The following is a 16,947-nucleotide window of genomic DNA, read 5'->3' on the forward strand; positions in this document are numbered from 1 at the left end:
TTACCCTAAATTGTAAGATTTCTGTGGGCAGCAGATTTTTATATTGACAGACATTGATGACATTGTTAAAGTTGTTAGAGAAAAAAGAAAGGGAGTACCCGTGGCACCTTAGAGACTAACAACTGCATCCGATGAAGTGAGCTGTAGCTCACGAAAGCTTATGCTCTAATAAATTTGTTAGTCTCTAAGGTGCCACAAGTACTCCTTTTCTTTTTGCGAATACAGACTAACACGGCTACTATTCTGAAACCTGGTTTTTGACTGGGGCTCCTAGGTCTAATGGTAACAATAATAATAATAATAATAATTAATAAAGGAACCCACAATTATGTGACCCTGCCTTTCCCAAATTCTCTCCCACTCACTCCACTTCACCCAGTCTAGTCTAATTAGTGTACTGTAATGGCATCTTTAGTTTAATTTATTTTTATATGATATTCCATCTATTTTATATTACCCTAAATTGTAAGATTTCTGTGGGCAGCAGATTTTTATATTGACAGACATTGATGACATTGTTAAAGTTGTTAGAGAAAAGCTGAAGCTTTTGACTGCTGGCTAGGGAGCATTTGGGGTTTCTGGAATGATGGAAGGTATGCAGGCTGGGCTTGGTAAACAATATGCAGTTGAGGCTTTAGGTTCTGAGGAGGAGATGCAGCAATATTTTGGGCAGGGCAGAGATTACCGTAAATTTGAGGCGAGGGGGTTGAATTCCTTGTTCCCCACCCCATCAGCTCTTGACAGCTATCCCTTTGCTCACTGCAACAATACTATATCTGCCATCATGTCCAAAAGTAACAAATATATTAGTTTGTTGTTTCTGCTAAATTAACTATTTAACAGATTATTAATGTTAATGTTCTTCTGACCTCACAGTGGTGTTAGGATATAGATATTCAGGTCTGTCTGCAAAGGCCTATACTTTAAGAATTTAGGTGTATTCTTATCGCTTAGCTAGTTATAGAGATTTAAAGAAAGAATCAAAATCACTGCCTTAAGGCCCTTACACTGGCAGACAGTGATTTTGATTCTTTCTTTTATACCTCTATAACTAGCTAAGTGATAAGAACACACCTAAATTCTTAAAGTATAAGCCTTTGCAGACAGACCTGAATATCTATATCCTAACAAGGGGGCTAGAGTGTACTTTTGCAATCAGCCCTGAATAGGGGTGTGTCTACACTGCAGTCATTGCGGTTCAGGTAGGCATGTTTGTGCGAGCTTTAATCTAGCCAGCACAGCTAAAAATAGCAGTGAAGATGCAGCACAGGTTGTACAAGCCCACCCAGAAACCTAGGTACATGCTCACTTTTCTAGCCCACATCATAGTCCATGCCATTGCATCTGCACTATTTTTAGCTGCACTAGCTAGATTAAAGCTAGTGCATGTATGCTTCCCTGAGCTGCAGTCACACCCCCGATTGCAGTGGAGACGTATTCTAGGTAGTTGGGCTTGTCTTCACTGCAAAGTTAACTGAGGTAATAACCTGAGTCCCATCCACACACAAAAAAAAGCTTCATTGGTGCAGTTAATTTGAATTGGCTAGCCCAGAGGGAGTATAGGCTAAAACCTGAGTGAGCGCAACTCATCAGCTGCTAACATGACAACTCTGCAGTGTGGACACAGGCTAGCTCCACTCAAGTGCTGCTAGTCCTCCAGTGCCTTCCCATAGTCATCCCCCCCCACCCCCACCCCCACCCCACGTGCCCTGAAGGGACAGACAAGTTCTTCCACAATTCACTGGGAAATAATTGATGGAGCAACTCAGCTTACTGCAGTGCTAAGAACGACAGGCTGTGCCCCCAGTAGTCTTAGCTCCACACATGAGTGAGTACAGCACCAGTGCAAACACAGCAGCTTGAGTGTTACTTCACAGTGTAGCTGCTCTCACTTGAGCTAGACTAACTTGAGATGGGTAACCTGAGTGCTGATAACATGAGTTACTTCTTGAGTGAAGACATACCCCTGGTGTGTAGCTGTGCTGCCCCGAGAACAATTTCTTCTCTGCTCCCACTTGCTTGCAGTAGAGTAAGTTATTTCACCCCTTTTAATGGAGCAGCTCTCTCCTTGTTATGTGCCTGGTCAGCTACTTTGGCCAGCACATAGTAGGGACAGAGCACTCTCCACTCCATTCCCTCCACTCCCTCCCTACCCATTTCTACTTACGGTGCGTGCAAGGTCATGATGCATGGAGGACATCATTTTGCTCTATAAAATGGTGTCCTCTGCACAGTGTGACTTCATATGTATAGAGTGTGTGAGGTCAGACTGTGTAGAGAACATCAGTTTGCTCTTCAAATGGTGTCCTTCATACTGGGGTTCCAGTAGGGGTCATACCAGCAAAACTTCAGGAACCCTTGGGATAGTGGCATGGATCTTGCTTTTTCCTTGCTCCTTTGTTAGGTTGGTGTTGGTGGTATCCCTCCAGCCTAGTGGGCCTTGGATCAACACCCAATTGAGATGCATAGGGCAGTGCACAACTTTCAGAGCTGTTGTTTCAGCCTCTCTGAAGACAAGCAGTTACACTTGGTTCACATTTTCAAACTTTTCTTCACAATCATATGGGCTAGAAACTTAATTTATATTTTCATGAGGAGTCTGAGGTGATCATATGACTCCAAGAGCTGGGGTCTTAGACCCGGGCCTTTAGTGCCTATGCTTTAATCCAGCTTTGGATGTGACATCACATCTATGTGAACCACACATTTTTTTATATACATGAGGTGTATTATGTTTAATACTGCATTGTTTAAGGCTATAATTACATCAAAGAATTTTAATGACTGTGTTATGTTAGACTGCTTTATTTTAGATCATTTTGGTACTATTTGAAATATATTCTGTAATCCAATAAAGAGATTGATATCAATAATACCTTATATTAATATGTATGTATATTGCGTTAGTATTAGTGTTTTTTGTTGCATTCTGGTCTAAGGTATTTTCAATAATTCACATCGGAATTTAAACCTAATTACTGTTTAGGTGATGAAAACAAAGTGACACTCCTTGGTCTTGGAGCTGTGGAACCTTTATTTAAACTAGTCTCACATGAAGACCCACTTGTGCGCAGAAATGCCACCATGGTATTTGGGATCATGGCTTCTAATAGTAAGTCTTCCGTTTTTAATTTTTTTCATTAAATTGTATTTTGTAATGCAGTTAATGCAGATATAGGTGGCATGTGAAATGAAACTTTGATACAAATTAAAACATCCTACTAATGTTTGTTTCTTTGCTAATATGAAAAATATCTAATTTAAAAAACAACAAAGGGCCAACTTTATCTCTGGTGTAACTCAATTTTCTGTGATATACCGTAGTTAGACCAGAAATGCACTTCACCACAAACAATTTAATACTGATGTGATAATTAGGTCTAAATTCCAATGGCTAGCTATTGATCACTCCCCTTTTATAGAAAATAGAGGAAAAAGAATTAGCTACTGCTTACCATCCCCACCAAAAGCTATGGTTAAATAAGTTTTCTAAGAAAATAAGAAGATATAAGTAAATAGTATTTTTACAAAAAGAAAAGGAGTACTTGTGGCACCTTAGAGACTAACAAATTTGTTAGTCTCTAAGGTGCCACAAGTACTCCTTTTCTTTTTGCGAATACAGACTAACACGGCTGCTACTCTGAAACCTGTCATTATGCAAGTATTTTTACAGTCCCTTATAAGTTTCCACCCAGCTAGTATCACAGACGATGTCACTTTTTTGTAAGTAACTAGACCAATTTTTTTCCTGTCATGCCCTATTTAAATCTTTTCACTGTGTCCTCTGCCTTCCATACAAAGTTCTAGCTTCTGGTTCTGACCTTCAAGGCACTGCACAGCTCCCCACCTGCTTACATTTCTGCTCTGGTTTCTTCCTACTCTTCCTCTTGCCCCTTTTGCTCCGCACCAAGCCTCTTTCTCACTGACTCCCATTGTAAGTTTTTCCCCTTTTCATCATCATGCCTTCTTCCATACTGCCCCTTATTTTTGGAACACACTCCCATTTCTGGTGCACTAACAGTTGCCTCAAGGTCAGGTCTGAAGGATCTTCCCCGTAAACATCTAGGTCCTTTCCTTTTATGTATGTTCACCTCTGTTTCTCCTCCAGTACAAACATGAACATTGTGACATGTTGATAGGCTGCAACACAGAATCATAATATTATATCATCAACTGTTTCAAAAGTAAGTGTCTCAAGTCAGCTCCTGAACCTGTGTCTCCTGTTGTCTGTGTTTATGCTAAGCAAATGGTCAACAATAATACTATCTTTTAAAAGTCTCTCTCAAAATGTCTTTGTCATAGTTTTTACAAAATCCATTAAAATTACATTTTTTGATAATCAGATATGAAATTTGCTATGTGTGCTGTGTCATCAGGAAATTAGAAAATGATTACCTTGAAAAACAAATTCTTCAAAGATTATTTTAGGGCAATAAAAGAAACCTTCATCCTTGCCAAACAACAAATTGTTGTTTATTCCAAAGGTTAGGTTTGGGTGTTTGCTACCTAAATCTTTGCAATAACTAGTAAGTTAAATAACTTGTCAGAAGCAAGTATTCTTTGATCAGTGTGCCTGTGGATGTTCCACATTAAGTATGCATGTATCCCTGCACCTTTGATTGGAGATTTTTGATAGCAGTGCCTGATTGGCCTGCTCATGCACCCTACATATCTTCTTGCCCTGTACTGAGGCTGTATAATACTCCTGAGGGAATTCTGCTTAAAAAAAAAATCTGCGCACAATATTTTAAAATTTTGCATATTTTATTTGTCACTAATAAATGTGGAGGCTCTAGCATGACAGTGGGGAATATAGGCCACTGGCTGCATGGAGATGGAAGATCACCCTGCAGCCCTCTTCGGGATATGGAATTGGTGGTGAGGCTGCACTCGACCCTGACATAGCACAAGGGCCAGGCCTGCCCCAGAAACACCCCAGTGCCATGCCCCTCCAACCAGGTGCACCAAGATAGCAAGTGAAAGGGACAGAATTTCGCATGCACACCCAGCCTTAGCCCTGATCCAGGTGTGGGGCAAGCAGGCTCAGCGCATCAGGATCCAAGTGTGGAGGGGCTTAGTGTGGGGGGGGATCCAGGTGTGGGGTAAGAGGATTCTGTATGGGACACTCTGGGTGCAGGCAGCTTAGTGGGGGGGATCTTGCTGCACAGGGGAGGAACTCAGCGGGGATCCAGATGCGGGGGGGGCTGGCTCAGCAGAGTGGGGAATATAGGTGTGGAGGGGTGAGGCTCAGCACTGGGGCTTGGGTATGAGAGGTCCAGATGCATAGGGGTTGGGTGGACAGGGGAGCAGCTCCTCGTACAGCTACCTCACCCCCTGTGACGGAGGAGTGATGGGGACAGTAAGCAGGGGGCTATGCAGAGCTTCCTGCAGCTGGGGGAAGTTTCTGGAGGTGGGTCCAACCTGGCCCTGGACATTTCTTGCAGGGGAAGAGGAACTGAGTCTGGTGCAGGGTAGGAGCCACCAACTGGAGCATCCCCAGCCCACTCCCTTTCCTCCCCCGCAGTGATTTATCTCTGTACTGGCTGCTCTGGGTACCCAAAATGACATGCCACACTGCTGGGGAGGAGTGTGTGACTGCTGTTGCGGCTTCCCTTTGCTTCCCCATCAGAAAGTCATTTTTCTGCAAGGAAGCCTGCAGGGGACATGAATTCTGCATGTGTGCGTAGTATAGGGCTGCACGGATTAACTGCCCTCAGTTCCTTCTCAACTACCTTCGGCCAAAGATGGAGTCTATCATGTCAATTTACTGTGCACCTCTTCCATCTTGTATTAGTGTTTTGGCTTCTATAATTAGTCCTTGTAGTAGCAGATTTAGTACCTTATAGTTGTAGGAACACTTGTTCTCCCTTGTTCTTTTCTTCAAAAATTGTGTTTTTTCTTTTTTCCCTATGAAGGAGCTTGAACAAATTTTCTCCTTTCAGGGATATCAGGCTCCCCAGACTTTTGAAAGGTGCCTCTCTTGTCAAGAAGCAATTCCTTTTAGTGACAGGCACTCCCAATGCATTCGTTGTTTGGAAGATTCTGATATTCCCAACAAGTGTAAGGTCTGCTCTTCTTTTAAAGGAAGATCTCAGAAGAACAGGGGAATAAAGTATAGAGAAACTGTTAATGATGGAGCAAGCCTGGAGACCGGCTGCTAACCAAGGGGCAGAGAACCCTCCAGTATAGGGATCCTCCACTTCTGTCAGTTCCCGTCATCAAGATCATGGTCACCGAGAGCTTCCAAGGGGAAGAAGGCATCAAACCCCCAGTCTCCAACACTCTTTATGAGAGAGGTGTCTATAACTGTGACACGGAGAGCTTCCCACTTAAAGTATAAAGAAGGGAGAAGAGGAGGAGAACAGAGTTCCACATCAAAGAAGATCCAGTCACTGGAAACCTCAGACCCCCAGGGGAGTGCTAGTGAGGCTCCAAGTACTTCAGGTACTGTGAAGGATTCTAAGAATTCAACTAAGTTCCATTCCTCAGGTCTAAAGGGCTCAGTACCAAAGATTGTTACTACCAAGAGACTGAGGATTCCATTGAAGCCAATCACCTTGGTACAAATGTCAGTGCCTTGCACAACAGCTTCTGCAGCATCATTGGTGTTGGTATTGAGTTCTGTTGTGCTGCCAGTAATGCAGGAATTCCAGTACCTGAAAGATCTTTTGGTACCGAATGAACCCGAATCTCCACTCCTTGCAACCTCTGGACATCTCTCAGTAGCAAGGTAGACTGGGTCACGGCCTGCTCATGTTTCCATGAGATCTACCTCTTCTTCATCTTCCACTACCCATGAGGAGAGGATGTCACCACAGATACGATATGTGGAGGGGCATTCTGACTCACATTTTGAACTTTCTGTTCAAGGCTCTCCAATTTATTCCAGGAGACATTATTCTCTGTTACAGATGTAACAGAGGCAGGACACCAGACCCCTGCCTTACAACATTTGGGATGACCAGTGTTGGATATTTCGCCCCATGCCTTATGGTCTCCCTTATTGGCCTTTCTGGGATCCCCTTGCAATTTTGAGGGACCTAAACTCAGTTTCACAGGGAACACAGAAGACTTTTTCGCTGGTACCATCCATTCCTCCTCCCCACTCTGAGCCCAGGAATACCTTTGAGGAGCAAGAGGCAAGGGCAGACAAGGAGGTTACCCCCTATCATCACCATATGAGGCAGTAATGCCACCACCACCACCATTATTAGCTGATGAGACAATTCCAGGACCTGATGAAGAGGGTTGCTGACACCTTGCAAATTCCCCTGGAAGAAGTCCTGGATTCCCATCACAAGCTTCTGAACATATCACACACTTCTATCTATGTATGGACTGGATGAATGGACTATAAGGTGGATAGAAAGCTGGCTAGATTGTCGGGCTCAACAGGTAGTGATCAACCGTTCGATGTCTAGTTGGCAGCCAGTATCAAGCAGAGTGCCCCAGGGGTCGGTCCTGGGGCCGGTTTTGTTTAACATCTTTATTAATGATCTGGATGATGGGATTAATTGCACCCTCAGCAAGTTCGCAGATGACACTAAGCTGCGGGGAGAGGTAAATACGATGCAGGGTAGGGATAGGGTCCAGAATGACCTAGACAAATTGGAGGATTGGGCCAAAAGAAATCTGATGAGGTTCAACAAGGACAAGTACAGAGTTCTGCACTTAGGAAGGAAGAATCCCATGCACCGCTACAGGCTGGGGACCGATTGGCTAAGCAGCAGCTTTGCAGAAAAGGACCTGGGGATTACAATGGACGAGAAGCTGGATATGAGTCAGCAGTGTGCCCTTGTTGCCAAGAAAGCCAATGGCATATTGGGATGTATTAGCAGGAGCATTGCCAGCAGATCGAGGGAAGTGATCATTCCCCTCTATTCGGCACTGGTGAGGCCACACGTGGAGTATTGCGTCCAGTTTTGGTCCCCCCACTACAGAAGTGATGTGGACAAATTGGAGAGAGTCCAGCGGAGAGCAATGACAATGATTAGGGGGCTGGAGCACATAGATTCATAGATATTAAGGTCAGAAGGGACCATTATGATCATCTAGTCTGACCTCCTGCACAATGCAGACCACAGAATCTCACCCACCCACTCCTGCGAAAAACCTCTCAACTATGTCTGAGCTATTGAAGTCCTCAAATCATGGTTTAAAGACTTCAAGGAGCAGAGAATCCTCGAGTAAGTGACCTGTGCCCCATGCTACAGAGGAAGGCAAAAAACCTCCAGGGCCTCTTCCAATCTGCCCCAGAGGAAAATTCCTTCCCGACCCCAAATATGGCGATCAGCTAACCCTGAGCATATGGGCAAGATTCATCAGTCAGATACCCAGGAAAGAATTTTCGGTAGTAACTCAGATCCCACCCCATCTAACATCCCATCACGGGCCATTGGGCCTATTTACCATGAATATTTAAAGATCAATTAATTACCAAAATCATGTTATCCCATCATACCATCTCCTCCATAAACTTATCAAGGTTAATCTTACAGCCAGATAGGTCTTTTGCCCCACTGCTTCCCTTGGAAGGCTATTCCAAACTTCACTCCTCTGATGATTAGAAACCTTCGTCTAATTTCAAGTCTAACTTTCCATGACCAGTTTGTATCCATTTGTTCTTGTGTCCACATTGATACTGAGCTTAAATAATTCCTCTCCTCCCTGGTATTTATCCCTCCGATATATTTATAAAGAGCAATCATATCTCCCCTCACCCTTCTTTTGTTTAGGCTAAACAAGCCAAGTTCCTTGAGTCTCCTTTCATAAGACAGGTTTTCCATTTTTCGGCTCATCCTAGTAGCCCTTCTCTGTACCTTTGAATTCATCGTTCTTAAACATGGAAGACCAGAACTGCACACAGTATTCCAGATGAGGTCTCACCAGTCCCTTGTATAACGGTACTAACACCTCCTTATCTCTACTGGAAATACTTCGCCTGATGCATCCCAAGACCGCATTAGCTTTTTTCACGGCCATGTTACATTGGTGGCTCATAGTCATCCTATTATAAACCAATACTCCAAGGTCCTTCTCCTCCTCCGTTACTTCTAATTGTTGCTTCCCCGGCTTATAACTAAAATTCTTGTTATTAATCCCTAAATGCATAACCTTACACTTCTCACTATTAAATTTCATCCTATTACTATTACTCCAGTTTACAAAGTCATCCAAATCTTCCTGTATGATTTCCCAGTCCTTCTCTAAATTGGCAATACCTCCCAGCTTTGTATCATCCGCAAACTTTATTAGCACGCTCCCACTCTTTGTGCCTAGGTCAGTAATAAAAAGACTAAATAAAATTGGTCCCAAAACTGAAGGGCAACAAAGATGTGACAAGATTATGACTATCAACAGATGGCTTAGGCAGTGGTGCTATAAGGAGGGCTTTGGGATGTATGGCCACTGGCATTCATGGACAGAGGATAGTTCTCTCGGGATTGACTTCATCTGAGTAGGGAAGGAAATAGACTTCTAGGATGGAGGCTGGCACAACTGATTAAGAGAGCTTTAAACTAGGAATTTGGGGGAGATGGTTGGGAGATGTCCAGGTAATCTCCACGCCGGATTTTAGCATTGAGAGGGAAGAAAACGAAGTAAGAAAGGATACAGCCGTGGGTAGGAGAATGTATATAAGGAGGAAGGGCAGTGTGAATACCAGTCTAATAGGTTATACTGGCTGTAGAATGACTGTGCCTAATAGGGTACAGAATGTGAGTGAGGCCAAACAGCAAAAATTAAGATGTTTGTACACCAATGCAAGGAGCCTAGGTAACAAAATGGAGGAACTAGAGCTACTGGTGCAGGAAGTGAAGCCAGCTATTATAGGGATAACAGAAACATGGTGGAATAGTAGTCATGACTGGACTACAGGTATTGAAGGGTATGTGCTGTTTAGGAAAGACAGAAATAAAGGGAAAGATGGTGGAGTAGAATTGTATATCAATGATGAGGTAGAATGTAAAGAAATAAGAAGCGATGGAATGGATAAGACAGAGTCCGTCTAGGCAAAAATTACATTGGGGAAGAAAACTATTAGAGCCTCCCCTGGGATAGTGCTTGGGGTGTGCTATAGACCGCCGAGATCTAATTTGGATATGGATAGAGCCTTCTTTAATGTTTTTAATGAAGTAAATACTAATGGAAACTGCGTGATCATGGGAGACACACTTCCCAGATATAGACTGGAGGACGAGTGCTAGTACTAATACTAGGGCTCAGATTTTCCTAGATGCGATAGCTGATGGATTCCTTCATCAAGTAGTTGCTGAACCAACTAGAGGGGATGCCGTTTTAGATTTGGTTTTGGTGAGTAGTGAGGACCTCATAGAAGAAATGGTTGTAGGGGACAATCTTGGTTCAAGTGATCATGAGCTAATTCAGTTCAAACTGAACGGAAGGATTAACAAAAATAAATCTGAAACTAGGGTTTTTGATTTCAAAAGGGCTGACTTTCAAAAATTAAGGAAATTAGTTAGGGAAGTGGATTGGACTGAAGAATTTATGGATCTAAGGGCAGAGGAGGCCTGGGATTACTTCAAGTCAAAGCTGCAAAAGCTATCCGAAGTCTGCATCCCAAGAAAGGGGAGAAAATTCATAGGCAGGAGTTGTAGACCATGACTTATGAGGAGAGGCTGTGGGACCTGGGATTGTTTTGTCTTCAAAAGAGAAGAATGAGGGGGAATTTGATAACTGCTATCAATTATCTGAAGGGGGGTTCCAAAGAGGATTGAGCTAGGCTGTTCTCAGTGGTGGCACATGACAGAACAAGCAGCAATGGTCTTAAGTTGCAGTGGAGGAGGTCTAGATTGGATATTAGGAAACACTATTTCACTAGGTGGGTGGTGAAGCACTGGAATGGGTTACCTAGGGAGGTGGTAGAATCTCCATCCTTAGAGGTTTTTAAGGCCCAGCTTGACAAAGCCCTGGCCGGGATGATTTAGTTGGTGTTGGTCCTGCTTTGAGCAGGGACTTGGACTAGATGCCCTCCTGAGGTCTCTTCCAACCCTAATATTCTATGATTCTATGATCTCGGCATGGGTGGTATGCCAAGTAATGAAGCACTCCTTGAGCTAGCCAGGTTCATCTGGCAAATTACAACAATGCCTCCCCCCATGCAAGAGGGATGATAAAAAATATTATGTCTCAGCCAGAGATTGTGAGTTTTTATTTTCTTATCCAGCACCAAATTCTTTAGTCATGAATCCAGTCAATGAAAGGGGAAGGCAACATACCCAAAAAGCTACCCCTTATGATAAGGACCAGAAATGTTCAGTTCGGGATAGCTAACTACCAGGCACTGATGTCAAAATATGTCTACCTAAACTACAGAAGCTTAATGCTTCTATCCACCATTTACCACAGGAATATCAAGAACAATTCAGAGTCCTAATAAAGGAGGATCAGCTTAGCAAAAATTTCACTGAAGTCTTCACTCAATGTAGCAGATACTGCAGCCAGGTCTATTTCCACCTCAGTAGCAATGGTGTGAGCTTTCTGGCTTCAGTTGTCTGAGTTGTCAGAAAAGCAGACTTTGACTCCCTCAGGGAACTGATGGGCAGGATTCCCCGGGAGAATAACATTAGGGGGAAAGGAGTCCAGGAGAACTGGGTGTATTTTAAAGAATCCTTATTGAGGTTGCAGGAAGAAACCATCCTAATGTGTAGAAAGAATAGTAAATATGGCAGGCGACCAGCTTGCTTAACAGTGAAATCCTTGATGATCTTAAACACAGAAAAGAAGCTTACAAGAACTAGAAGACTGGACAAATGACCAGGGAAGAGTATAAAAATATTGCTCAGGCATGCAAGAGTGAAATCGGGAAGGCCAAATCACATTTGGAATTGCAGCTAGCAAGAGATGTTAAGAGTAACAAGAAGGGTTTCTTCAGGTATGTTAGCAACAAGAAGAAAGCCAAGGAAAGTGTGGGCCCCTTACTGAATGAGGGAGGCAACCTAGTGATAGAGGATGTGCAGTGCATCCGAGGGTACTAAAGGAGTTGGTGGATATCATTGCAGAACCATTGTCCATTATCTTTGAAAACTCATGGCGATCAGGGGAGGCCCCGGAAGACTAGAAAAAGGCTAATGTAGTGCCCATCTTTAGAAAATGGAAGGAGGAGGATCTGGGGAACTACAAGCCAGTCAGCCTCACCTCAGTCCCTGGAAAAATTATGGAGCAGGTCCTCAAGAAATCAATTCTGAAGCACTTAGAGGAGAGGAAAGTGATCAGGAACAGTCAGCATGGATTCACCAAGGGCAAGTCATGCCTGACTAACCTAATTGCCTTCTATGATGAGATAACTGGCTCTGTGGATGAGGCGAAAGCCATGGATGTGTTATTTCTTGACTTTAGCAAAGCTTTTGTTACGGTCTCCCACAGTATTCTTGCAAGCAAGTTAAAGTAGTATGGGCTGGATGAATGGACTATAAGGTGGATAGAAAGCTGGCTAGATCGTTGGACTCAACGGGTAGTGATCAATGGCTCCATGTCTAGTTGACAGCCGGTATCAAGTGGAGTGCCTCAAGGGTCGGTCCTGGGGCCGGTTTTGTTCAATATCTTCATTAATGATCTGGAGAATGGCGTGGACTGCACCCTCAGCAAGTTTGCAGATGACACTAAACTGGGAGGAGTGGTAGATACTCTGGAAGGTAGGTATAGGATACAAAGGAACCTAGACAAATTAGAGGACTGGGCCAAAAGAAATCTGATGAGGTTCAACAAGGACAAGTGCAGAGTCCTGAACTTAGGACAGAAGAATCCCATGCACTGCTACAGACTAGGGACCGAATGGCTAGGCAGCAGTTCTGCAGAAAAGGACCTAGGGATTACAGTGGATGAGAAGCTGGATATGAGTCAACAGTGTGCCCTTGTTGCCAAGAAGGCTAATGGCATTTTGGGCTGTATAGGTAGGGGCATGGCCAGCAGATTGAGGGACATGATCGCTCCTCTCTATTCGACATTGGTGAGGCGTCATCTGGAGTACTGTGTCCAGTTTTGGGCCCCACACTACAAGAAGGATGTGGAAAAATTGAATCCAGTGGAGGGCAACAACAATGATTAGGGGGTTGGAGCACATGACTTATGAGGAGAGGCTGAGAGAACTTGGATTGTTTAGTCTGCAGAAGAGAAGAATGAGGGGGGATTTGATAGCTGCTTTCAACTACCTGAAAGGGGGTTCCAAAGAAGATGGATCTAGACTGTCCTCAGTGGTACCAGATGACAGAACAAGGAGTAATGGTCTCAAGTTGCAGTGGGAGAGGTTTAGGTTGCATGTTAGGAAAAACTTTTTCACTAGGAGGGTGGTGAAGCACTGGAATGGGTTACCTAGGGAGGTGACGAAATGTCCTTCCTTAGAGGTATTCAAGGTCAGGCTTGATAAAGTCCTGGCTGGGATGATTTAGTTGGGGATTGGTCCTGCTTTGAGCAGGGGGTTGGACTAGATGACCTCTTGAGGTCCCTTCCAACCCTGATATTCTATGATTCTATTAATTTCTACAGGAAGTTCAATCGACCATGGAAGATTTATCTTTCGATGGCCAGAAGCTTTTTGCAGACTTCACGAATGACTCGCTTCATACCCTAAAGAACTCTAGAGCAGCTTGCAAATGAGAGGACATTTAGCAGGTATCAGTTAGCACAAACATCCTGCCCTGCTCAATTTTTCACTTTCTGTAGGCTACCAGTACCACTGGTAAGAGGTTGAGGTTTTGAAAGAAAAAGCCTAGAACTACCTTGACTGCTTCATGCCAATCTTCAACTTTGTCCAAACACCAGTTTAGATGGTTTGGTTGAGAGTCCAAACCACCTAATGACCAGGTTTTTCTCAGCTGCGTGACACAACCCCCTTCCTCAATTTGGACACCTCCACTGTCTTTTTCAGGAAGCATGAGGGACTATAACATCGGACAAATTGGTGTTATAGGCTATTACTTAGGGTTATACTATCCAAATTACCTCCAACATGCCCTTCCAACTTCCTTTCCTCTTCAGGGACTGCCTCTCACTATCAATTGCTGACACAAAAGATCTCATTGCTTTTAGGAGCCATAGAACCAGTCCCACCTCAATACAGAGGAAAAGGGTTCTATTCAAGATATTTCTGGTACCCAGAAGTAATGGGGGTTGGAGGCTGTTATTAGATGACAGACAATTGAACAAGCATGTTGACATCTGAAATTCAGGATGGCGTCCCTATCGGCTATAATTTCCTTCCTGGAATTAGAGAACTAGTTTGCAACCCTTGATTTCAAAGATGCCTATTTTCAAATAGGGTTTCATTCCTCTCACAAAAGATTTCTTCATTTCACATTCAATCACAATCATTACCAGTATGATGTCCTACCCTTTGGCTTGTCATCTGCCCCAGGAGCTTTCTTAAAAATCATGGTGGTCATACCATGTTGTTTAGGAATAACTGTTTTTTCCTATCTCTACAACTGGCTCCTCAAGGGTCAATCATATCAGGAGGTTTGGTCAGCAGCTCAAACAACAACTTCACTATTCCAAAGTCTAGGTCTGCAGATAAATCTTAAAAAATCAATATTGACCCCCTACACAACAATTGTTTTTGGAATGTTTCTGGATTCAGTAACAGGCAGGGCTTATCTCCCTCTTGACAGGCTCTTTTGCTTATCCAAAAAGTGCAGCTTAGCCCTCAAGTTCCAGCAAGGATATGTCTGAAACTACTGGGACGCATGGCAACTTGAGTTTTTGTGACACAAAACACCAGGTTGCATTTTTCATGTCTCCGGGGGTGGCTCAGGATAGTTTATGTACCCAACAAACACCGCTTGAACAGTCAGGTCCTACAGTCACTCACCTGATGCTCATCTTAATTAATTAGCCTCTTAGAGTTGGTACGGCAACTTCCATGTTTTCATGTTCTCTGTATGTATATATATCTTCTTATTACATGTTCCATTCTATGCATCTGATGAAGTGGGTAGTAGCCCACGAAAGCTTATGCTCAAATAAATTTGTTAGTCTCTAAGGTGCCACAAGTACTCCTGTTCTTCTTGCGGATACAGATTAACATCGCTGCTACTCTGAAACCTGTCACATGGTGGATGAATACTTCCAGGGTTTGTTCAGGAATCCTGTTCAACCAGAATCCCCCAACAGTCTTAATAACATTGGACACTTCCCTCTTGGAATGGGGAACACGTTTGGGTCCTCATACAGAGCAAGGCAAATGGTCACAACAGGAACAGTGCTTGCACATCAATCTGTTGAAGTTAAGAGTGATCAGAAATGCTTGCCTCCACTTTCTTCCCCTATTCAAAAACAAGTATATCAAGATCATGACAGAAAACATAGCATGCATCTATTATATCAATCACCAGGACAGAATCTGTTTCCCCCTCACTCTGCACCAAAGCAGTAAATTTTGGAACTAGTGCACAGCCAATCAGATAATCATCTTGGCTTCTTACCTCCCGGGTATACAAAACAACCTCAGCAGACATTTCTCCTTAAATTACTAATGTGAGTTGGATTTTCAAGTTCTCAACAAAATATTCCTAGCTTGAGGATTTCCAGAAGTCAACCTTTTTGCCATAGTAGCCAAAACAAAGTGCAGGAAATTCTGTTCCAATGGGGTACTTGATTCCCAGTCTCCTAGGATATGCTTTCCTCGTTACATGGAAAAAACGTCTTTTTATGCATATCCTCGAAGTCCATTGCTCTTAAAGGTCCTTATTAAGATCAGACAGGACCAAGCCAAAGTCATTTTGATTGCACTAACTTGGGCAAGATAAGTTTGGTTTCTTTACCTCATCAAACTCACCACTTCCTTTCTGTGACGGCTCCCCATCAAACTGCAACAGTTGTCTCAAGATGTGGGTCAGATGCTTCACCCCAATATGAATGTTCTGAAACTGCAAGATTGGTTCTTCAATGGTTCTTGGGGCTAGAGGCCACCTGTTCATCAAAAGACAGAATGTACTTTTAAATAGTAGAATGGAATCTACAAGACATCATACCAGAAATGGAGAAGATATCATCTTTGTGTAACTAACACCATCTTTCTCCTGTCCAGTCGTCTCTTTCCTGAGTCTTGGATTACCTGTTGGAATTGAAAAATTCAAGCCATTCTGCGAGTTCTATCAAGGTTAATTTAGTGGCAACAGCAGCTTTCTATGTGCCAGTAGAACGTTTCTCAGTATTTGCTCCTCTGACCACAGTGAGAGTCCTAAAAGGATTTATCAATCTTTTCCCACAGATTAGAGTCCCTACACCACTTTGGAATCTAAACCTGGTTCTTAATTGTCTCACGAAACAGTCCTTGGAGCAACTAGCTACATGCTTGCTGATGCATCTGCCTATGAAGATGGCCTTTTTCATGACCATTACTTCTGCTCAAAGGATTTGGGTGATGGGGGCTCTAACGGCAGATCCTACTTATACGTTGTTCTCTAAGAAGAAGGTATCTTTATGATCCTAGCTAAAGTGTCTTCTGAATTTCATATCAACCAAACTATTCAGCTTCCAGGGTTTTTTTTCTAAGCCTCATCAATCTGCACAGGAGTCTGCCTTTCATATATTAGAAGTTAAGAGAGCATTAGCCTTTTATTTGGACAGAACTGTACTATTCAGCGAGACCCCTAAACTCTGTTTCTACTGAAGATAGCTGCTCCCCAAGACCTATATCCACTCATAGGTTTTCTAAATGGACCTATGTATGCATTATTGCCTGTTTTGGTTTCTCTGAGATTACACCTCCCTTAAGAGTGATTACTGACTCTACTAGATCAGTCTATATCGTAGCCCTACTCAAAGGTGTTCTGGTGGCTGAAATCTGCAGATCTGCAACATGGTCCTTGGTACACATGTTTTCTGACCGCTATGCTTGAGTTCACACTGCAAGATCATATGCTGCAGTAGGTAACACAGTTCTTTCTTTGGACTCTGTTCCGAAACGCCTACCTTCTTAAAGTGTTACTG

The 16,947-nt window shown here is 43.3% G+C and overlaps 1 protein-coding gene across 1 annotated transcript in view; it reads left to right on the top strand.

Moving 5' to 3' along the window:
- The window catches only part of ARMC3 (armadillo repeat containing 3), a 126,415-nt gene that overhangs the window by 21,376 nt on the left and 88,092 nt on the right, over positions 1-16,947 (top strand). The window contains 1 exon segment of the mRNA XM_043509448.1: positions 2,987-3,112. Within this exon segment, the coding sequence (XP_043365383.1) occupies positions 2,987-3,112 (126 nt within the window).

This window comes from Dermochelys coriacea, chromosome 2 (genome assembly GCF_009764565.3).
Source record: "Dermochelys coriacea isolate rDerCor1 chromosome 2, rDerCor1.pri.v4, whole genome shotgun sequence".
Lineage (NCBI taxonomy): Eukaryota > Metazoa > Chordata > Testudines > Dermochelyidae > Dermochelys > Dermochelys coriacea.